Consider the following 25455-nt stretch of genomic DNA (forward strand, 5'->3'; position numbering starts at 1 on the left):
AATGAAAAAATATAAACTGAGTTTTTCATGCTTCTATGGTACTTTATTAAACTAATGGTAAAGACAGATAATAAGTGTGACATTGAAAAAACAAAGAAAAAAATACTTGCCTGAAAAGACACCCGGCTTGTATGCATGAGGTTAACTTGTTGAAATAACCTTGACCTTGATGTGACATCACCATCTGGTGGACAATTAGCATAATAACATTTAGGGACATATGCTAAACAGTATAACGGTAAAGAAAATGAAATGAAAAATAAAGGGTGCAACTAAAATGTGTATTTAATTTATTTTTTATATCAATACCTCCTATTGAAACTTAAGAAATTTATTGTTGTTTGAGTGAGGTGGGAGGGACTGTAATTATAATTCTATGCCTCGTATGACTGCTATTTTTTCCCTACATATCCAACTGTTTAACTAAAATATTATTTTGTGGGTGGTGGGTATACAAAAAAAAAAATCTCTCCCCTCATTTGATTTATGCCAGCTACATGCTTGCTAATTTTTCTACAATTGGTATAGTGCATTGTGTCAGTATTGTCGTCATGTTGAAGCCACAGAAACTGAAGTTTCGTTAAATTTTCTACGTTTTTTGGCTGGCTCTGTTTCGGTTTCAGCTGCAGATTTCTCAGATTGGCCTCAATTCATTTGACTTTTAAGTACTTGTTTCACCTGTCTCGTCGTCTTGATTAGCATTTGTTTTTCTAAAGAATTGTAATATTTTAAAATTTTGCCGCTTTGAAAGTTTTCACTGTGCTTCTACATGGTGGGCAGAAACAGCGCATACATCTACACATTAAACACAGCAAGAAAAAAGAAAAGAAAAACGCTAACTGGGGCTGCATTCGATTTAAACGATTTTAGAAACATGCGTAATGGGTTAGCAGATCAAACGCAACGCTTGTGTCCATTCAATAAGGCGTATCATAAAATATTGTTTGTTTCCGGTTACCCGACCGACCCTAATTTGAACCTGCCGACCCTAAAACTTTTTGTATATCCAAAATTGTTTTTTTTTTAATATAACAACGATTTCCACGAAAACATTCCAAAACTATCACAAGCACTAATTTGGTGTCATTTAGGGGATAACCCTACTGTGTTTTCCGATTTGCGGACGTATATCGGTGGTTTTACTGTCGCAAATTTAGTTTATTGGCGATCCGTTAGCCACGAAATGTTTTTTTCTAACAATTGATTGATGGAGTTACTTCCCTTCAAATTGAAGTTCGGAAACTTTCGTGAGATATCAGGCGAAGAGTCGGAAAATAGTTTTCACGAATACATGCGGTCTTTTCCGATCTAGCGTAGGGAGGTGTTCCGATTAATAATAATAATAATAATAATAATAATAACTATATTTAATGATTTACTCCAGCGACAAACTGGCCTTGTAGAAATTTAGTGACCTTCTGATAAACTAGGGGAGGGAATGTTTACCGATACTGATGGAGTTTACTGCCAAATCAAATGATTAAATAAGTGGTCACTGGGAACTTCGCGGGTTTCTGCTAAAAACAGTGTCAGAATGACCATGTGTTTGACGTCCAATAGCCGATGATATTAAAGATAAAAATCAATGTGCTCTAGTGGCGTCGTTAAATAAAAAAAACTGTACTTTTCAACATTCGTTTGAGCATCCTGAGCATTTGTACTGCATTTCTATTCATTGGACCAATTGATTGCTTCAAACCAAGTGTGTACTTTAATACTGGATGCATACAGAATAAAACTAACATTGCAAATTATAAAATTGGTAAGTCTACCATTTCTAGATACACTAGGAAAGATAATATTCATAACATTTTTTTTAAAATGTTATTGTTGGACAGATAAATATAGAACCCTTCTTTTCAGTTTTCATTAAAAGAAATTGTTATAACTTATTTACTGGTTTCTATCCAATTAAGGTTCAACCAAGTCTGTCCTGGACCAGTACAGAAGTTAAGTGTTAGTATGAGAGTAAACCTGCCTATTATTAAACAGCAAGAGGTATTTTGTATGTACTCTCCCACAGATAGGTTAGCACCATGTTGCCCTCAAAATCAAAATGCCTTGCCTTTTATAAATTTATAAGTTGCCCATGTAAAAAGAAGCCTTTAAACACACCGATGTGGATAGTACTACATATTTCCTTTTTTTAGATTAAGTTATGAAATAGATATAGAAAATAAAATGGCCGTACGGTTTTTGTCCTTTTGAAAATTGTATAATGGAAAAAAAATCCTTATATTTAAAACTGCACATAAAATATGCCCCCAAAACGTCACTTTACCATGCCTTACTTCATTTCTAGGGAAAACACTCTAATGAATGGTATTGTTGGTTTGCATAATGCATTTCTATACATGCAGAGGTTATTTTGGATACCGGTAGTCAACACCTTTATTTAATATCCATAAATTATCCATTATTTTCCAAAATAAAATGTTTTTCCTACCTATACCTACCCTATATTTTTCCAGCATGTAATAGGAAACAAGTAATTTTATTTTTTCGGCCTAATTACATAGTGGAAACTTTGGCAGGTTTCCTTTTTACCCTGCTCCACATAACATTTTGTAACTTTAAGACCACTATTCCTTCTAAAATTATGTAACACTTTGTCACCCGTCCACTTTTCACTGCCACAGTTGTGCAATTTAACCAACATTATTCGGTTTGCATTTTTTTTTCTTTTGAATTTATTATTTTAAATATATAATTGATTAAAAATTTATCTAATAGAAATTATGGCCATGTATGGTTGCCGGTATTTAGTTTATGCTTTTAAAAAAATCACTTTGTTTTAAAGATGTTGTCGGTAAGTAAGTCTTGACCAGCAACCCCTCCCCTCCCCCATAACGTTTTTAACACATCGCATCTTTACGTAACTGTTGAAATGCTTATTTTGTAATGCATTGTTCAATAATCAGTCTCCATTTTGCACGTTTGGTTACAATGTGTATAGGTAGTACTAAACCAAATAACTTCCGGCTGGGTCAAAGTGCGAGGTGCACCGAACTTTTGATAGAGAAGTGAACACCACAAGTCCTGTGATTGGTTATAAATGTGAGTGTGTTGGTTGTAAAAAATAATAGTTTCATCTGGGTAAAAAAAAATTGCAATTTTATTTCATCTAGTACCAATGTGTCAAGTAGCCTTGTGCTTGAAACATGTATGGGGTACCTGTAAAAAAAAGTACTCGAATTTTGTGCGAAACTAGGGTAGTCATAGACGCTACCCGTTATCTCAGAAACGAGCAGCTTGACCCCCATTTTTTTCTGATTCACTTTAAGTGTAAGGGGTGGTAGTATTTATATCCGTGGCGTTTATGTCGGTTGATACGTTGCAGGTAGGAGTTTTAGCCACATATGTTACTATTGTCGTCTATGGGATTTGATTTGGTAGTATACACCCTATAGCACATATTCAGTGCATAATAAAAAATATTATGATTTTGTCATTTTATTTAATTAAACTATACTGGTTGATAAATTAGCCATCACTCGATCATGCAAGTTCACAATGACCTTGACCTTGACAATAATCTCTGTACATGGCTCTGAATGGAGTTTGAATCAAAGTTAGCACTGAAGAAAAGTTGGTTTTGGCCTATAATTCATACTGTAAAGATTTCAATAATTTCTTTTTACATGGTATTTGACTTGCCATATACAACTGCTCTTAAATATGGTATTATATATAAGCAACCTGAACTAAGATTTTAATAGCAATTTATTTTTATATTAAAAATAGCATGTGCCAATAGTGGGTTAATGTCTTTAGTTTCCATTAACATTGTTAATTTTTTATGTATGAAATTCTGAAAACTCAAATTTGTAAAGAAGTTGATTTTTATTGTCATTTTGACATATTTATAGGGTGCTAAGTTATATTTTAGACAAATTTGTAGTTTTATGCAAAATTTAAAGTAAATTTTAAGAAAAACTTTACCAAAAACATAATTAAATTTGTTGTCTTCTTATTTGTACATAACAATAAGGTTGTTAAACATATACTTAGATCTCCAGATAATTTTTTTTTTTTAATAATCACTTAGTTAGCTCTCATGAAAAGCATTTTGAGTTTATACTAGATTCAGAACCAATTTTTTCAGATCTGATTATATCTGCCTTGGATTAAGTTGATAATTTATTTTATTGTTAAAGCTGTATTACCTAATGTTACTAGCTAAATAAAATGCTGGATTACAGATTGTAGGAATACATCTAATGTACATATTGTATTCATCCGGATTAGAAAATAATGCAAGAAAATAGATGTTCGGGTAATTTTGTCATTTAAAAATAGTTTTTTTCAGTAATTAATCAAAAATAAATGTGTTAAAGCTGCATGATTATTCCAGATATCACAACTATTAAAACCTCCAACTACAGTAGGCTATAAATAAAATATAGTCAGGAATATTGGTGGCTGCCAATAGTTTTGATGGTTCATTATGAAAATCAGCATGGCCGATGGATTTGAAATTCGCACACCTGGTAACTTGAAGACACCCAAACCCAGCATACAGGATTTCCTCCCAACACTAATGTTCAGGACATTAAGTCATTACTTCATACAGGTACAGTCATGTTTGTGTTTCCTTCCTCAGACAGTGTATTTTTTTAATACTGATATTTCTTTGATGTGCCTGTTAAGGTCTTCATAATCTTGATTGGAAGTGTAATGATTTTTTTTTTCAATTTTCCAGTATATACATGTATACTGCATTCACTTTCTTATGACATTACCAAATGACTGAACCGAACCAAATATTCCGTAAGAAATCGATGGGGATAAGGCAGATATTGTAAATAACCCATATTCTTTCTTTAAAATCTGGGTGTTTTTTTTTTTTTATCATGCTGTCCTGTCTCTCTTTTTTTCTTTTTTTTGATTTCATTTCATCCATTTTTCACTATTCTCTTTTCTTTTCCCTCTCCATGGCAACCTCTTTCTTTTTCCTCCTTCAAATGTGCTTGATTAAGAATTAGAATAAAAAAGAAAAAAGAATTATATCATTACAAAATTCATTTTAGGTGACCAAAAGTTAATTGCGTGAAATCACATTTTGAATTTGAGTTGCAATTCCACAACATTGACAAAGGCTGTTTTGTTGATTAACTGATGCAAACTGTTTATGTACTTTACAATTTTAGCCAAGAATTAATGGGAAACCATTGTGGCAGTACGGTGTAATGTTGATTTATTTGTCCGAGTTAATTATGAAAGATTATGCATGAAATCATCTAATCATACATAAATGTAAAAATAGCAAAATAAGTGACTTGCCACTACATGTAGGGCAATTCCACAAAAAATTATACCTCTGGAGTGAAATTTGTTTTCCCTGTTATATGTCTTTATTTTTCACATAAAATTATTTGTTAATAATCAATAAACCATAAAATACTCAAGTTTTAATTTAAATTCCACAATGACAAAGGATTGGCTGTTTTGTTGAATAACTGATGCAAACTGTTTATGTACTTTACAATTTTAGCCAAGAATTCATGGAAAACCACTAGCAGTACAGTGTAATGTTGATTTTTTTTAATGAGTTAATTATGAAAGATTATGTATGAAATCATCTAATGTATAGTTATTTATCATAAATAAATGTAAAAATAGCAAAATAAGTGACTTGCCACTACATGTAAGAAACTGCAATTCTAAATTTGTGTTACCAGTAATTATTATTAAACATTATAGATATTGTTCACAATAAACAGTGATGTACATATACTCTTCAAAAGAAGAAACGCAAAACCACATTGTCGTAACATTTGGAGAATTGATTTAATTATTGAATGGTGAGTCCGATAATTACCAAATGTTGCAGGATTGTTCACAATTCACTCTAGTCCATTGTGAGTAAGTGATAGGACACACCACCAAGGTCAAGGTCATCTGGAGTCAATACCAGGTGTGGCCTCCGCGTGTGTTGACAACTGCCTGGCACCGCCTGCCCATTGAAGCAACCAGAGTACGGATGACGTCCCGGGGGATGGTGGCCCACTCGGCCTGCAAGGCTGCTGCCAGCTCGGGCAGGGTCTGGGGCTGTGGTTGTCGCTGTCGGAGGCGTCGGTACTCGTGTTGGTGGTACTCGCTGGATGGCACATCTCCAAAGGATGCTAGGGATTTTCCTCAAGGGATACAAAGCCATTACAACACACCTGGCTCAGATGATGGAACAGCGAGGTTCGGCAGACCAGAAGGCAAAAGCCAGTGGGTATTTGAAGCTCATGAAGAAAAAAAGTATTGTCTTGTTTGCACATTTTATGATGGATATCGTTACAATCCTCAGCAAGCTATCCCTGGTGGCTCAGATCACTACAGTGACCATTGCTGATGTGTATGCTACACTTCAATCCACAGTCGGTGCCATACTGAAATATGAAGCTAAACTCACCCCAAATGAGCAAAGCTTAGGTGATGTGGACGATTTCCAAGGGCAGGAGCTTGTTGGTGTCAGCAACATTGCCACAGACAGGAACAACGTGATTTCCGGTCTCAAAGCCTCCCTGGGTGGGAGATTTGATGATGCCTCTTCCGATGTCATCAAGGCTACACAAATTGGAAGCTTTAAATTGTGGCCATTTATACTTGATGACATGGAAGACGACTTTGGTGATAATGCAGTAGCAGTTTTGCTACAGCATTTCAAGCCAATGCTTGAACAATCGGCTGTTCAAACGGATCAGGTCGCTGCTGAATCATGCTTAAAGCTGAGTTGTACAACAGATTGGACCAAGTTGTAAAATTAGACTGGCAGGCAGTCAATGAGTCTTACTTTGACTGCTATCCGAACATCTTGGCACTCATTGATCTTGTCCTTGCTTTGCCTGCAAGTTCTGCAGACGCAGAACGTGGATTCAGTCATATGAAGACAATAAAAACCCAGCTACGATCATGACTGCAGTCTGACAGGGTGTCAGACTTGCTGACAATTCAGTTGCACTCTCTCAGTATTGACGAATTCAATCCAGATGAATCGATTTCCTTGTGGAATAAATGTGGAATAAAGGCCAGGAGACCCAACACTGGTCATGTTAATACACGACCAGGGCAATCCCATGATGATCTTGCAGCAGCTGCGGTGACTGATTTTGACACAGACTCAGACTGTGAAGAGACCGACACTGCAGCTCTTGATGCTTTGCTGGAAGGAGACCAGTAAATAAATGTACTCCTTTCTGTCCTTGGGCTGATAAAAATTTTGAAAGTTATTACATGTATTATTAATGTTTTATGCACACAAGTAAATAAATGTATCATTTTGTGACACTGATATTAATTTTAATTCATCTCTTATAGTTAATACATGATGTACTTATTGTTTTATGAAGACAATTAAACAAATGTAGCATGTTGTGTCACTTCGAGTCTGTGCTTGGACTATTATATAGCTTTTAATTCATATTATATCTCACATTTAATACATGTACGTACTAATGTTTTATGAATGAAAGTAAATAAATGTATCATTTTGTGCCACTTGTAGTACTTTGATTATCAGTCTGTGCTTGGACTGATAGACATTATAATTCATCTTTCATATCAGTGTAATATTGGCTACTTCTCATTGTATTTCAATAAACAAGTTTGAAACAATGTTGATGTTTTAAACTTTTATTTCTTGATATGCCATCTGATTCAGTCATAACTAGATGCAAAATATAAAGGCATTTTAAAATATAACTCACTTCATATTTAAGCAACATAATTTGATATAATACCAATGTCCATTCCAGCCTGAATATTGATTCGATGTGTAAGTATGAATTGATATACATGTATTATAATTATTATTAATAGTATGTACAGTGCATGTCATGCATAATGAATTACCCAGTACTAAATTATCAAAATAACAAACCGTAGCGTTATTTTAACTCCAAATTATTACAAAATATGGACCACCTGAAACTTCAAGGGACTATCTGAAATGAAAGCCAGGTAGTCCCGTTAACACCCTGAAACATTTGTGAAGATCTAACCCTGTATAGTCTTCATAAATGTTACGTATATCGAACATACCGCCCTCTTCCTCTACCCTCTACATAATTATTAACACCCCCTTACATGTAACACGTATGCCAACCGTTGGTCAATGTCAAAATTTCAAGGCAAATCCCCCACCGACCCCTGGAAAGTTATTGTACCATACTTCTATCGATATAAAACTATTTTAGAGGTATGAGACGACCCCTCAATCAAGACAGTTAAATTTGTTAAAAATCACGTGAGAAGCTCAGCGCCTGCACAAATCGAGTAATTTCCCAGTTCTACTGGTGTCCCGCTAATTGAAGAAAAACGAGCTGGCCATTGGGTTTGCAGTTGAACTAGATAATGTAGATAAGCGAGCATTGCGAAACTATAGCGATGTGGTGGGCCTTTTATGTACCAAACAGAACTGGATCATCTATTCTAAATGCTTAAATAATAAAAATATTCCAGACATTGCAGCTTTAATGTATGTTCGTTTCTCACGGTATCGCGGGTTCTACGGTATTGTGGTATTTGCATTTTTTTTGTAGTTTAGCCTGATAGTAAATTTGCTCCATTTTGCAGTTTAAAGGCAAACACAATTTAATATTTTAGGGAGTTTAATTGCTATCCAAAACAATAACATGCTTTTATACATAATGGAAGTGGACAATTTGTGTAGGCCTATATAATTTTAATCATAAGCTTTTCTAATGCATCTACATGGCCAAATATATCCAGAGCATCAAGTGATGATGATTTTTTATATGCATCCCTGTTTATTTACATATTGTATGCTGTTTTGTGGAAAAGATGGCAGCTGCAATGTTTTTACCATTATTTGCCTCTTTTTGTAAATAGCCCTTAATTGTATCACAGCTGACACTATATTGTGTTTACACAGTTACTATGACAAATCCAGTCTTGTAGTTAGTTTACATTCTGGCTCTATATAGTTTGGTTTTAGTTCTGTGGCATGAATTACATATATAGCTTTGTAATTCATATACTTCCAGATACGATGAATGCAATGCTAGCGTTGGTCATCTTAGTAGGTAAGTCATTTGTGAAGTATTAATTTTTTTAATATTTTTTTATTTTACTGATTTGTATAGTTACTGTTGAGTGAGTAAGAAGTCTGTATAGGCTCATGCCATGTTACAAAAGCAGTGTTTCTGCCGAAAAGAAATTTTTGGGTATGGTGCTATATGCAATTGAATATTTCCAATGTTGACACAGGGTGATAAGAGTCATTAATTTTGTCAAGAGATAAGAGTATGGCGCCATGCCCATTTTACCCTCCGCAGCTAGAGACCCTGGTGTATTACACTTTAGACTCACTTTAGGTGAAAATGTGTGTAAATTAAAAATCTATGAAAGGGCTGCTGTTATAACCTACTGATTAGTAATAATCCTACTTTAGTACTTCTTAAAATAAAACAAGAAACTGGCTAAATTTCAAACATATTTGTAATGGCTTAGATTTGACTGTGTTACGTGTGTTATATACATATTCGCACGATCGACAGACATTTTTCTATCAGATTTGAAAGTTGCCAAAGTTCTCTGAGTTTTACTACATTTTGTTTTTAGTGACTGTTAATAATCTTTTTAGCAGAAAAGTTAAGTATTCTGTTCTCAGGGGTGGATTTAGAAAGGGTTAATTAGCACCACCCACCATTTTTCAGTGGCAAATATCACTCGAATACCTGTAATATTGTCTGTTTACGCTCATTCATACTTGTAGTACTAATATTCCAGTTATATTAGTGCATCGCTGAACCTCATTTTACAAAATCTTACATCACACTTGACAAAATAAGAAGGCAACTGGTAAATTTCATTAGCTATTGCAGACTTTGCATAAAATGTTATGTTTAACATTTTTAATATTAGAATGGTGGGTGGTGCTAATTAACCCTTTCTAAATCCACCCCTGAGAACAGAATACTTAACTTTTCTGCTAAAAAGATATAGTACTTAATCTTTTCATATACAGGTATATTAAAGATGAATTACATTGTTTAGGAAGACACTAAAGAAGATACATTTATAGAGCTGCTACCTATATTCAGTGCTCTACGAAGCAAGTTCAAATTTACTCTTTCCTTCCAGTAATGTATAATATTTTAGTCGCCAGCCACTTTTATTTAGTAGCCAGCTAATATATAAACCACGTGCTTTTAGTGCCAATTTACGGCACATATTACTATAATGTCATAATTCTTATTAGGACCGCATTCGAATGAAGTCGTGAAGGGGTAATTCCGAGTTGTTAACTAGTAATTACAACTGTTTGTGTCCGCGGTTCCACTAAAACAGTGAACTATTAACTATCATTAGCAAATTCCGTACCCAATAATTTTATTAAACAAATTAATATTTTAATGGCACTGCTAAGATATGCATTTAAATCGCAGTACTCATTAAAAGTTAAATAAAAACATTGTGATAATATCTACCAGGTTTCAACGTGTTACTAGTAATTATCAATCGGCTACCTTACTTTTGGTTTAAATAATATTTATTTTCGTCACATACTGCCTTGTAATTAAATTCATAAATACTGTCTTGTAAATAGTTGTGTCTTTAAACGCGCTCTCTCACAGATGGTTGACCTAATTATTGACCCAACGAGGTATTATATGACAATATATACATTTGATTTGTACCTAAAAGTAATTTATTGAACCATCTACATAACCACCATATCACACTTATTATTGATACTTTATAAAAATAATTGAATTATGGGTATGGTCCATAATTCTGAGAAAAATAACGGCAGTTTGGAGAGCAGAGGTGTGACGTATTATTTTTAGTCACGTGACGGGCATTCCCCGAATAACCGCAGTGTCAAAATGATTTACCAAACTCGGGTAACGAGAACACTTGACCGTCCTCTGCGACATAGGGTAAATAGAAAAACAACAACAATGAAAATATGTTATTAAAAAATAATAAAAACATGTAATGAATGATAATAAGTTTATACATTAATTTATTTTAGTAACAGAAGCATGTTAAACGTCAACAATCCCGACTAGTTAGGCCTTTGCATCTATAGGTAAATTTATCGTTAGTTGTACGCGAAAAACTAAACATCTGGATCATGAACACCTTCATTTTCCACCTTGTCAAATTCATTGTTATGTAAAATATGCCACAACAGCTGACTTGGGATAGGAATTGTTACATTTTTAAAGAATACTCTGAGTGCAATTCCATGACATCGCATGCTGAATAGGACTGACAGTTTCCCCAAATTATCAGCAAAATCCTCAATGTTTTTGTTCTTAAGAGATTGTCTTTCTTATTTACAACTTTGACAAAGGTGCTGAAAACTCGCTCAATTTCAGCGCTTGAAATTGGTACAACAATGCATATTTCTACAATATGAAGAATGTTCTTGATGCACAATTCGGACTGACATAGGAACAGCTGTGGCCATACATTTGAAGGAGAAGCAGCTAGCTTTCAAGAAGGTTGTTACATGAATGAACAAAATTTGAAACTGCTGCTGTAGACATGCCAATTCACAACCATTACTCTCCAACAGAGATAAGAAATGCTTAGCTATGACTTGTACATACATGTGTATATACACTCTTCAAAAAAAGAAACGCAAAAGGGTACAAATGGGTTATAACTCCGATTTTATGTTTCCTACCGGTTCATGCTTTGTGAATATAAGGTCATTGCATGTCCCAAACACATTCCCACGGTTACATTCGATAAAACACAGCTACTGTACAATAAAGTTCCAAAATGTGAATATTCGCAAAAACGCAGCCACGTGCAAACCATGTCACCACTGCACGTGCGTTGTCTGCACGTGCAACATGAACACCGACAGTATAAAAGTGCAGGGTGTTCGCTTGCCTGGCCTCTGTATCTGGCCGACAGTTGACAATCCAGGACATGCCACGTCTCAGTGAACCGCAGAGAAACAATGCCATCGGCCTGCCAGGGCATTCCATGTGTCCCCAAGCACCATCTCCAGACTGTGGGACCGTTACCAGCAACATGGATCAACACGTGACCTCCCTAGATCCGGTCGACCACGGGTCACTACCCCGGGCAGGACCGCTACATCCGGGTACGCCACCTTCGGGAACGATTGACTACTGCCACCTCCACAGCCGCAGCAATACCAGGTTTGCGCAGGATATCCGACCAGACCGTACAACCGCCTATGAGGTAGGAATTCGTGCCAGACTCCAGTTCGAGGTGTCATCTTAACACCACAACACCGTCGACTCCGACTGCAGTGGTGCCAGATTCATCGACAATGGACTGCGATGGAGACAGGTGTGGTTCAGTGAAGTCCCGATTTCTGCTCCGACGTCATGATGGAAGATGTCGCGTGTATAGGCGTCGTGGTGAACGTTATGCGGCAAACTGCGTGCAGGAAGTGGACAGATTCGGCGGGGGTAGTGTCAAGCCATCTCACACACTGGCAGAACTGACCTGGTCCACGTGCAGGGCAACCTAAATGCACAGGGCTACATTGATCCTCCGGCCACACATCGTTCCAGTTATGGCCAACGCCAACACAGTGTTCCAACATGACAACGCCAGGCCTCACACAGCACGTCTCACAACGACTTTCCTACAGAACAACAACATTAATGTCCTTCCTTGGCCATCGATATCACCGGATTTGAACCCAATTGAGCATTTACAGCGACAACCACAGCCCCAGACCCTGCCCGAGCTGGCAGCAGCCTTGCAGACCGAGTGGGCCACCATCCCCCGGGACGTCATCCGTACTCTGGTTGCTTCAATGGGCAGGCGGTGCCAGGCAGTTGTCAACACACGCGGAGGCCACACCCGGTATTGACTCCAGATGACCTTGACCTTGGTGGTGTGTCCTATCACTTACTCACAATGGACTAGAGTGAATTGTGAACAATCCTGCAACATTTGGTAATTATCGGACTCACCATTCAATAATTAAATCAATTCTCCAAATGTTACGACAATGTGGTTTTGCGTTTCTTCTTTTGAAGAGTATATATGATATATGCCAATATACAGATGAATTTTTGTGACAGTATGTCTTTGTATCCAAGACGGTGGCCATTGCCAAGAGCAGTGTGTTGTCAGTAAATTCAGCAAAGCATGTCTTGATGTTGTCAGCTGTAACCAGCAAAATGGACTGGATCTCTTTTGTCACAACAGCCAAGGCAAACTCTAATGTGCCGGTCATAGAATACCCATGGAATGACATCGGACAAATACCTAATTCAGAGGTGGAATCATCAGAGCTTCGGGTTTTGCCAAACACAAACAGATTTTTATCATGAGACAAATGTGACCAACAGAGTTTAGCGAGTTGGTAGGAAAATAAGTTTCTTGGTATAATGCAGCAGATCCTTCCTTCAACACTAGCTGGTGAAGAGTACAAATTGTGTCAGTGGCAGATTTCATCGATGTAATTGCCTCAGGGGCCAGTAGTGATCGTTTCTCTAATTTCTGTGAGAAAGGCGAAAGATATGCTAACACATCTTTCCTGGCTGCAAGAAATAATAACCTTTCCAGTTTACATACATTTTTCAAAAACCCTTTAAGAGTGTGCACAGAATTTTTCATTGTTTTATTGTATGGTTGCAGAATCCAATGACAATATGCAAATTTTGTAGGTAATTGTTTGACAAATCAACTTGATGAGCTACCCACCTTGTACCTGTGGGTCTTTTATATCAAAGAAGCTTGCAACCCATATGTAGGGCCTGTCTTTTTAACAAACGCCACTTGAGGTTGGCACGTTTAAAGAAATAGAAAATATTATGCAAGTCTCTTTTACAATCTCCATTAAGTTCAGATTTCTTGAAACTGACTGTTATCCCAAGTTCCATTTTGTGATTGGCACAAGGTGTTCACCCAGCTCTAATGTTTCTAGCTTATATAGGGCATTATTAACGGATACATCATCATTTCCATTACCTATTTGTTTTTGATATCTTTCAAACAAAACCCCCGGTTTGTTAATGCTGTTTTCTAATGCAGATTTAAGACCAACAGCATTTGTGTTTTCTGGTTCTTCAAGTGATAATACTTGAAATGATGGCGTACCATTTTTGCATGTTTTTATAACAGAGTTCTTTTTTGTCCACAGTTTTGGCACTACTAGACCCATCATATATAGGGGTGTTGATTTTTCGCTTATAAAAATTGCCAATTCCGCTTATGAAAATTGCCAATTCTGCTTAAAAAATGTATTTTCCATTTACTAAACTAAAACTCTGTTTTATATCTTCAGAAATAGTCAGGTAAGGCTTTTGGACTGCTATGCATTTTCAGTGGTATTTAATAAACATTCTTCCTTGATATAAAGAAGTAGATTGATATATTTATTTAATACAATAGTACAAATACGACAGCTATTCTATATAAAGGGTGAAGCCAAATTTTCATTGATTCAGTCATCTTTCATCAGGATCCAAAGATTACTGCTACATTCAGGTATTTTGAAAAGACAGACATATAAATATCAATTAAAATCAAAATGGAACCAAAGAGACATGAAACTGAGGTCATTATTAGGTAATTTTAATACATTCTCAGCACATTGGGAAAAATATAAATAATTTTGTGAAATATACATTATAAGAACTTAGAATTTTGGGAGGGGAATGTCTTTTTAATTGATTATAAAATATGTATTCAAATTAATTAATAACTATAATTAACATGCATGTGTTGAACAAGGGGGGGGGGGATATCATGAATGTTATGAATTTAAAAACACAGTTACAATAATAACACGGGAAGAATGAATTTTATTTGTGGTCACTTTAATAAAAATCCTTGACCCTGCCAGCAGATCAGTTATTGGGTTAGAGTATGCATAAGAGAACCTATTGGGAAAAAATATAGGCAAATGTATAGACTGAATGAATTATGTATAAAAATAAACTTTGATGTATTAATTTGGTCAAATAGTTTTAATATTAAAATTTTGGTCCATATTTGTTTTGTAAAATGCCAATAAAAGTTCTGTGATAGAAAAAGAAGAAGAGGTATTGTTGGTAATAAATTTCAATTAAATAATGAATTTTGAGACCGAGACAAACCAAAGAAACCACCCCCCCCCCCCCCCCCCCCCCCCCACCCCAAAAAAAATGTACCCTTGCTTAATCCCAGACATAATTTTGGTGTAACAAATAGTTATGTCTTAAAAATAAAAAGGTTCAGTAAAATTTGTAATTAAAATTAGTGGAATTTGTAATATATAATATATATATATATAAATGAAGAAAGAATGTGGATAAAGTTTGGGCCAGACATAATTTTGGTGTAACAAATAGTTATGTCTTAAAAATAAAAAGGTTCAGTAAAATTTGTAATTAAAATTAGTGGAATTTGTAATATATAATATATATATATATAAATGAAGAAAGAATGTGGATAAAGTTTGGGCCAGACATAATTTTGGTGTAACAAATAGTTATGTCTTAAAAATAAAAAGGTTCAGTAAAATTTGTAATTAAAATTAGTGGAATTTGTAATATATAATATATATATATATAAATGAAGAAAGAATGTGGATAAAGTTTGGGCCATGCAGTTCCCCTTATCCTAAAGGAACTGTACTTTATCTAGTCTAGTATACATAGTTTAAAAAAAAAATTATGTTTACCTTTAAGAATTTGGTACTCCCGTCTTCAATGTTTGGTGAAAAGATGAAGCGTATTTGATTAATTTAAGTGCGTGCATGAACTTTTTCATCGATTTACAGGCGAGCACTCAATCGAACGCAGCCTAGGAATTTACCTAACCGAATAAAACCGAACCGAGCCAAGTAATAAAAACAAAATGGCGGCCATCAATGTTCGGAAACGTGTGTTTACATTTTGTCGTAGAGTAACGTCATTTGTTGTGCCTTAATGGTTCAAATGATCAATTAAGCAGAAAAACAATGTATGTATATTAATAAATAAATAAATCTATTATTTGACCACAAAAGTTGGCATTTTGTTTGACAACTCGGAAAAATACAAATTCCGTTTAAGATTTGCAATACCGCGATTCCGTGATCGTGGGAAATCGGTACCCCTACATATAGCCCGAGTACTCTGACTTTAAGAGAGCTAGACGGACATTTGGACATAAATACGCTCTCATTACAGTCAGAGACCAACCTATGTATTTTTTTAGCAATTCCTGACTACCAAACGGTTGGCAAAGATTTCCGCTTTTCGTCTGCTGATCATTGAACTCGTGTTGAAGTACCGTTTCCTTAGTGTCATTCTCGTGAGACTTTACTTCCATATATATAAGCTTCTATACCGGAATATGGGGGAAATTGGGCCACACTCGATTATAAGTGCTTTTTTCTGGGATCAGTAATCGGACAGACAGTTCAGAATGAAATGCCTACGGACTTTTCACCAATCTCAGATTTTCAATGGCATTGAAATGCAAATTAATTTTGTAATAGCTTTTGCGGCGGCATTGCCGATTGCCGCCGCAAATTTCGAGGGCTGAATACAAATGCTCCCATTGAGATAGAAAACATGTAATCAAAATTCCATATGCACCGAGTACGTCGGAAAGATGAAACAAATAAGGAATTTTTCACAGGCTTCCATTGAAAGTATGACGAGAACGGCAATGAAAAAGGACAATGTCGTAAAACATGCCCAATTGGAACCCCACAAGAAGGCATGCACGCTGAAATCACCCCAATTTCTCACTTTGGATCGATATACAAATCAACTCCCATTGGCCGATCAATTAGTAGTTAAACAACTTTAGAAGAAGAAAAGCTTGTGTTTTATTAATTTTTATTCATTTTATAAAAGTGCTAATCATATTCCAGTAGTTGCTATTCAATTCTCCATCCAGTAGGAAAAACTGCTTTAAAATCAAAATTTTCAAAACAAATTGCACCCTGTATTTTAAATTCCAAAATGTTCCTCAAAGAGTACTTCAAGATTTTGTAAAATTAAAATATACATCTGTAGGAAAGAAACCCAACTCCTATTCAAATGATGTGAAGTGAGTAATTAAAGTGAACAGATAATATTATTAATTCGATAATTATTACACACACACACACAAATGCATATATATATAATAATAATCGTAGTTAAAATATTGGGTGGGACCACCCTTTCGAGAATTGATCCACAATACCTCAGCATGCCATAATAAGTTGCTAATCTCTAGACCAGCTTATGCAATGACATCATGACGTATAAATAAGGGTATAAAAATGAAATGTTACCATACCCCAATGTGTGCATGCAGGCGACAGTAAATCTGCTTGCAAATGATAGTAAAATAAATAACTAAACATTTAGTATTGCTACAGATGTTGTTTTTTTAAAGGTAATAATAAACATGATTTAGTTTTCAGTATTTAGTTTATTAATAGAAATAGGAAGAGAAATAGTGGTGTTGATTGTGACCCATGCAACGTACCCGATACGATCCTAATTTGATGTTTGGTCTAACTTTATTGATATTGTATAACTTCTAGGAAATTTACTGAACTTTATGTTGGGTACAATCATGTACGTTATAAAAAATATGTGATACTTGCATATCATATCGATATATAGGACTTCTCTCTATTTTTGTAAATGGTTCATTTCCACGCAAACTCATCCTGGGATGCAATAATTAAAATTCATCTTATAAATTCAAAAAGTGCTTTTTTAATATTTTGGATATGTACATGTATATTTATGTTAATTAACAAACAAATCATAAACAGTGAGATAATTTTGTGTGTGCCGCTATTTAAAAATACATTTGTTCTTTGCTTAAAATGTTGTTAGTTAATATACCAAAATGAGTCGGTATATAGTCATTTGACAGACAATTGGGTGTCTCAAGATTTACCACCTCTTTCTTTTCTCTTCATATAACGGTTTATTTGAAAAACAATACAAAAGTAACACTATTTTGCATGTAACACACGTAACGCAAATAACGAAGAAGTTTTCATAACTAGTAAAATATTGAATCATTTAAAATGTTTTTTTTCAGGTTAAAAGTTAGAATACCAATATGAAACAAATTTGACCATTTTTGGTTTGCAAAAGCTGCAAGTTATTATACAATGCAGCCTTTAATTATTGAACTGTGTAACACACGTATCGTTACGTGTGCTACATGGGGTAGGGGATGAATCTTTTACCCAACAAACATGTCTTTAAGTAATAAATTGTACAAAACCTAAATACAGTCATTGTGAACTCTGCTACTGTCTGTATACATGTATTGAAGTATTTATTTATATATTTATGTACTGGTTTTACACTTAACATTAGAATATTTAGAGTTGGGAATTTAGGTATGGAATTAAAAATAATATCTTGACCTGTCTAATTAGCTCCCAAATATGCCAGCAGGAAGTGGGTGTTCAATTTTGCAAAGAACACACTTGGACAGGAATTAATGGTACATGTATCTCAGGCCTTGACCTTAAGTTTTTTCAGTGGTAGCCCGGTGGGCTACCAGGTTATAAAATCTAGTAGCCCTCAATAAAAATTGGTAGCCCCATAACTTGAAAAAAAAGAGAGAAAAAAGAGAAAAAACTCAAAATCATATATTTTTATTTAAACATGTTGTTTTTTTAAAAATATGAGCAATATACTGTGAAATATATAGAATCCCTACCTACATGTACCTACCCACATTTGAAACTACTGGTCAGAAATGGACAAAACAAACTATTTTTATGTATGGCCTCAAAGGATGGGTAAATATGGTATGCATTTTTCTTTTTACATCTAACCACCACCAAAAACCCGACCTATAATACCTACATAACTTGTTTAGTTCGATTCTAGGAACACACAATAGTATTTCTTTTTAAAATTATTATTATTATTATTATTTTAGGCCAAATATTATTGAAACACTTCATATGGTTTTCACATGTAGAACTTCGTCCGAATGGATGTAGAAAGAAAATGTGATTCTTAAAACTATTTTAATGTGCGTCCTGCACTAGTGAGTAGTGTCGAAACTGTCTGCTTATCGTACGATCCTGAAGATCGATATTGCATATTTTAATACTTAAAATGGCTGTAACCATCTTTAATAGGTGTCATTTTGAACAATCTTAACAAAACTTGCCTTTATTCCAAAACAATAGTGGTTTTTATTGATAACAATAAACTTGTAAATGCCGTAAGCCAATTATCCTTGACAGGGGATCGCCATGTGTGTTTGTGTTATCACATGACACGATCAGATGCCATTTTGAGTGAGGATATTGCGCAAAGCAATACTAAACGATGAGAGAGATTTAATTAAAAATAATTTGTAAGAAAGATTAATATTTTTAACATTGAAAACATTCATCAATTTATACATTTCTTTAACGTAATAATAGATAATAATTTTGTCAACAATAATCTGACAATTTGCATAGATAGCCTAGAAGGAAATAAACTGCGATTAAGTTATGGTTTAGTTTATACTTCAGCTGGTGGCAAAAAGTCTTGATAATACAAGGCATCAGTTATAAGTAGGCGTCAAAACAACTCCTTACCGAAATGACTTATATTTTTCACTTATAGGTGAAGTACAGGTGATGCGCCAGTTCCGGATCACTTCAAACAAAATTGTGAATTCTGTCAACATGCGCGCGTATGACTTTAAAAGAAATTCTTGGTAATAAAGATAATCAACCATATAAATAAACAGTGAAATAAAATGTAAATTTAGGTAAACATTTGGCACAAAAAACAGTGTTGTTCGAGCTGGTGTACTTACGCCAGTTGCGGATCACTTTGTCCAGTTCCGGATCACTTTCGAAAAATAGAGGCTTACGCCTTCAAAAACACTATTTCCAACATGTTAGCACTTTCAGCACGTTCGTGGATCCTGCCGGACATATTTTATGATCATTTGCAACTCCATAGGGTTCCCACCCCCCTGATTACGCCCCTAATTAGCAATTTCTAAAATCGATTGAAAATCAACGATGGCGTCCCATGACGTCAGATATACGGGGCGTGTGTCAAAAGTAAAGGTGCGCGATCCTTATTATTTTCGTTGTGTACTTTCATTGTTTCAACAAGTTGAATTATATTTGATTTCTGGCATTCTGGTATATAATAATAATAATAAATATTATTATTACTAATAATAAATAATTGTTTTCATTTATTATCATATATATCAATAATAATAATAATAATAATAAATATTATTATTATTATATTGATGACTTTTAAAACTGAAAGGAACAAAGGCTTGAAAATAGAAAGAAATGACATATCAGCAAAATATCAACTTTGGGACTGTTTAGTATTTATCATAATACAGGGGCGAATTATGCTTTAGGTGGGGGTCCGAAACAATATGTAAATGTTTATAATTTGAAATTATAATTTTTATAGGGGGTCTACGTGGTGGGGGTGGTTTTTTTTTTAGCTGGATATAGGCTAATCCACCCCTGTTTAAATATTAAAATTAAACAAATAATTTTGAATCAGGACGGTTAGACCCCTTGTTAATAATGATACATTTTAATATAGTGACACACACTAAACAGTCACAAAAGTGGATTATTAATTATTATTTTTGACGTGTTGTTCCATTTGCCCTTTTCTGGTTAAGTCTCCATACAAGACACGTGTGCAGCGATTTTAGCGATTCTAGACTGGCGATCTAACAGGTCATACTGGCTCCTATTTTTGTAGGGGGCAGGGCAGACTGATTTTTGCCCGAATTAAATGAAAAAGTAATTTTAAAAAACTACAGTTTCTTTATATTAGCCATATTTGTGAATGACTGCGGCTGGTATTTGTACGAATGGCTAATTACATGTAGGCCTGCAAATATAACGTGAAAGACAAGTGGACGAACACTTAAAATCGTAGTTTCAGTTTATAAAATACGTGTCTTTACATTATATACATATTGTCATTACCTGTAGAAAACAAAAATAATACAAGAAAAATAGGTGGAACTACAACGATTAATATAATATTTTGTAGAGGATGACTGGCCATGGGACGAACAGTCTAGGGCTACTATGACATGGGCCCCGAGACAGAGTCGAATTATTATGAACTAGTGGTTAAAATGACGAATCAAGAGAGGTTTAAGAAGAAAATAATAATAATAATAATAATAATTATTATTATTATCATCATCATCATTATTTGTTATAAAGGAAGGGGGGAAAAGTGGGAGAAAAAAATTCAACCGTGTGCAACGTTTTTGAGTCTTGAGATAAACCCTGCGTTCATCGCCCCATCCAGCGGCAGTTACAACGTAAATACTTCCGTTTTGTGAGTGATCCGCAACTGGCGTATCAAGTGTGTCCCCTTTGAGGAGTTACAGTAAGTCGTTTGCAGCATCACTTTTCATAAAACTAGTCGTGCACAATCTATATATGTTTCCCCTACTCGTACTATAAAATTTCAAAGGATATAAAAAGAAAAACATCAAAAACTTCATCTCTCTTTTTAAACGTCTTATTTTTTTCATGTCGTCTCCTCGTGTAAAGTTTTAATAGTGGTTATGTATCGCTGTCCAAAATAAAACCAAAACTATATACTGTGACAGTTATTTTACGTACAATTTCAAGAAACATGTATTATTTGTTTGTTAGAATATTTGTTTAATGAAATTTACATAGAAATGACTAAAAATTGAATATACAGTGAAACCCCTCAATACCGGACATCAATGGGACCAAGTAAAATGTCCGGTTTTCAGAGGTGTCCGGTTTTCAGGGGTCTGCCTGGACGGAAATGTATTTAGCGCGAGCTTGACAGAACCACTGCCATACCAGTTCATTGAGCTTATCAAATTTACATGCGTTATTAAACCGCCGTTTATTCCCGCTAATATTCTTTTCAATATCTGCCTTATAAACCTCGTTTTTTTATGATATCTCCAACTGTTGATTTGCCAATACTAAACTTTTCACTCAAAGATCTTAACGTTGGTTTAGGTACACTTTCGAAACTTTTAATTATTTTGAGTTTATCATCGAGCGAGAGTTCAACACGGCGACGTTTAACTGGACGTTCCGTCATGTTGAAAATCGACATGAAAATGAAACACTGCTAACATCTATTCGACTACGCAAAGCCAACATATACTTTTGCTTACTCTTTATTTCGCTAAACAAACGTTTAAAAAAACCCCAACACATTCACACAATAGGAAGGCAGCAAATTAAATTCCCTGTTATTTGTGTCAATCTTTGAAGCAAATCATGAGACATGTTTGTGAAGGATCACATTTAAGACCTTAAAACACACTCGTAACTTAATAAAGACATCTAACCCAAACCCGAACTCCGCTAATGTTAACCATAATTACAACACAATCAATGTGTTTACAGTACTTAACTCCATACCAAAGCTTGCGATCAGTCCTTTTAATTGTTTATTGTCAAGTTGCTAATCTTTCCTGCTGAGCGGTACCTGTACTGTATGCAGCGGTGATTACACTGATAACAGCGATCTCGAGCATGCGCATATTGCACTAGCCATCGGTGTTCACAGACAGGTGGGCGCCATCTTGATTGGTATCGGTTTGATCGTCCGGTTTTCAGGGGTAGGATTTACACTAAGTTGACACATTGGGACCGAATTGTTTGTCCGGTGTTCAATTTAGAGGGGTTTCCGGTTTAGAGGGGTAACATATAGTTTTAAAAGATGTGTAAATCACGGGACCGCGGAAAACGTCCGGTTTTGAGGGGATTCCGGTTTAGAGGGGGTCCGGTGTTGAGGGGTTTCACTGTACCGACAGACTGATCGGTAACTACAGGTGATCCGGAAGTGATCCGGAAGTGATCCGGAACTGGCGCATCACCTGTATAAGTCGTTAATACTTTTCAAGTATAAGTGACTTATAAGTAAACGATTAGGATTTTGTATGCAAATGAGGTACATGTATCACTTATACAAAGTATATGTGACATATAAGTGAAGTGTTAACCATATATATAAGTGAAGTGTAAGTCATTTGCTTATATTTAACAGAAGTGTTTGAAATATATAAGTGACTTATAAGTTAAGTATAAGTGAAATATAAATGAAGTATAAGTGATTCACTGATATTTAACAGAAACTGCTATATAAGTGAAGTATAGGTAAAGTATAAGTGATTCACTGATATTTACAAACATTGCTGTATAAGTGAAATATAAGAGATTCACTGATATTTTACAAAAAAGGTTGTATAAGTGAAGTATAAGTGAAGTATAAGTGATTAATTGATATTTACAAACATTGCTGTATAAGTGAAGTATAAGTGATTCACTGATATTTAAAAAAAAATGCTGTATAAGTGAAGTATAAGTGATTCACTGATATTTACAAACATTGCTGTATAAGTGATTCACTGATATTTAAAAAAAAATGCTGTATAAGTGAAATATAAGTGAAGTACATGTATAAGTGATTCACTGATATTTACAAACATTGCTGTATAAGTGAAGTATAAGTGATTCACTGATATTTTACAAAAAATGCTGTATAAGTGAAGTACATGTATAAGTGAAGTATAAGTGATTCACTGATATTTACAAAAATTGCTGTATAAGTGATTCACTGATATTTTACTAAAAATGCTCAAGTGAAGTATAAGCAAAATATAAGTTAAAGTATAAGTGATTCACTGATATTTACAAACATTGCTGTATAAGTGAAGTATAAGTAATTCACTCATATTTTACCAAAAAAACACTATAAGTGAAGTATAAGTGAAATATAAGTGAAGTATAAGTGATTCACTCATATTTACAAACATTGCTGTATAAGTGAAGTATAAGTGATTCACTGATATTTTATTAAAAAAACACTGTATAAGTGAAATATAAGTGAATATCAAAGGCTGTGGTATGTTCTGTCCAGTCTGAGGTAAGATCATATAAAAGATGACTTGCTGCTTTTGAAACATGTAGAGAGCTAAAATTCCTCTGAAGACTATGGGTCAGAATTAATTATCAGTTTAATTTTTTACATCCAGTAGCCAGTGATAAACTAATCAGTGCTCTGGTGACAGCATTAAACAAATGAAATTAGGCAGCAATCTGTCCCTGGAGGCCAAATTTCAATATTTTCAGGTAATTGCTGTATTAATGTTTTGCCAAAAAAAAAGAAAAATAAACAACAGGTTAAAAATCCATGAATACCATGGGAATTCCCTGGACCCATTTAATTCAAATAATTGTTTTAAAAAGTTATTGTTCTTATGTCACCGGTACAGTATGACAGCACTTCCACACCCTATCTGTAAACTGTCGGCAAAACGTAAAAATTGAAGAACAATAGTCTTAACAATGTAACCCACTAATATATCTGAACAGTATATGCAAAGAAATATTTTATAAATAATATAAATGTATATTTATTTTCAAATGTTAGATTGGATTCTCTCACATCCCTTTTCAGTGCCATCTTGATATGTCATCCAACATTCAGATGGGATTCTGCAAAACAAAAACAAACAAAATATTTTATACAGTCTGGATAGATCTGCTATGTAATATTAGCAATTGTTTAATGCAGGGGACAATATTTCGAAATCTGAGGTAACCGGAAGTCGGTTCACGTGGTTTTTACCTAGGTAACCAATTGTTCGGTTACGTGAATTATATTTGCGTAACCCATGGGTTATCTGATCGGTTACCTCAAAATTACGTTGAAATTCAATTTTAAATACATAGTTTTTAGCTGAAACAAAGTTAAAACAAATACAAAAGAAAACATTTAAAAAAAAAAAAAAAAATGTCTTTAATGCTTGCTAAAGTTAACAATATTATAAAAGAACTGAATATTAGCCCCAGTACTGAAACAAAATACAGGGGCATAGCCAGAAATTTTCTTAGAATTACACACGCCAAAGGCGTGCCCTAGCGGGGGGATTCGGGGGGCCTCCCTTTGTGAAAATTTTAAAACTCAGGACGCCTGTAGATACATTTTTAAAAATCTTTTTTCGAATCAATTTTAAGAGGATATTTTATAGAACAATTACAGACAGCCTCGACTTATTCCCGGATTTTGTTTTTGCATTACGTACTGTGCGTAATGAGCGCTACGCCTTTGAAATACATAAATACTCATTTGTAGGGATTCCTTTTTGCGATTTGCGGTGGCTATGCTACTTTCACTTCATCGATGGTACTTATATACTACAGTGACGTTCCAAATGTGGGGTTTTTTTAAAGCTCATTATGCGATGTTAGTATTGTTCAATTTTTTTGACACTTTTGGATTCCTGTTTACGTTAAAACTGTTTTTAATATATGTAAAATTATAGCCAATCCAATAGTATGTCTACAAGCAGTCCGAGCACATTTCTTTAAAAATGTTTTAAAACTGTAGACTGGTCGCAAGTTACAACTGTTGCAATATAACGTTGTTTACTGGTTTGCTGTGCATCAAGTATCTAAAAATCAGTCTAAAACATTTGTCGGAATACCAGTAGTATGTCTGCATGAATAAACTTCCTGTAATCGTGAAGATTGCAAGTTTTAATTTC

At 34.5% G+C, this 25455-nt stretch overlaps 1 protein-coding gene across 1 annotated transcript in view; it reads left to right on the forward strand.

Annotated features, from left to right (window-relative positions):
• Window positions 1-331: 331 nt before the first annotated feature.
• The window catches only part of LOC121378739, a 64183-nt gene continuing 39059 nt past the window's right edge, over window positions 332-25455 (forward strand). The window contains exons 1-3 of the mRNA XM_041507030.1: window positions 332-336; window positions 8903-8906; window positions 8997-9035. Of these exons, the coding sequence (XP_041362964.1) occupies window positions 9002-9035 (34 nt within the window). The 5' untranslated portion in view covers window positions 332-336; window positions 8903-8906; window positions 8997-9001. The remainder of the gene's footprint in view (window positions 337-8902; window positions 8907-8996; window positions 9036-25455) is intronic.

The sequence above is a fragment of the Gigantopelta aegis genome, chromosome 8 (genome assembly GCF_016097555.1).
Source record: "Gigantopelta aegis isolate Gae_Host chromosome 8, Gae_host_genome, whole genome shotgun sequence".
Taxonomy (NCBI): Eukaryota; Metazoa; Mollusca; class Gastropoda; order Neomphalida; family Peltospiridae; genus Gigantopelta; species Gigantopelta aegis.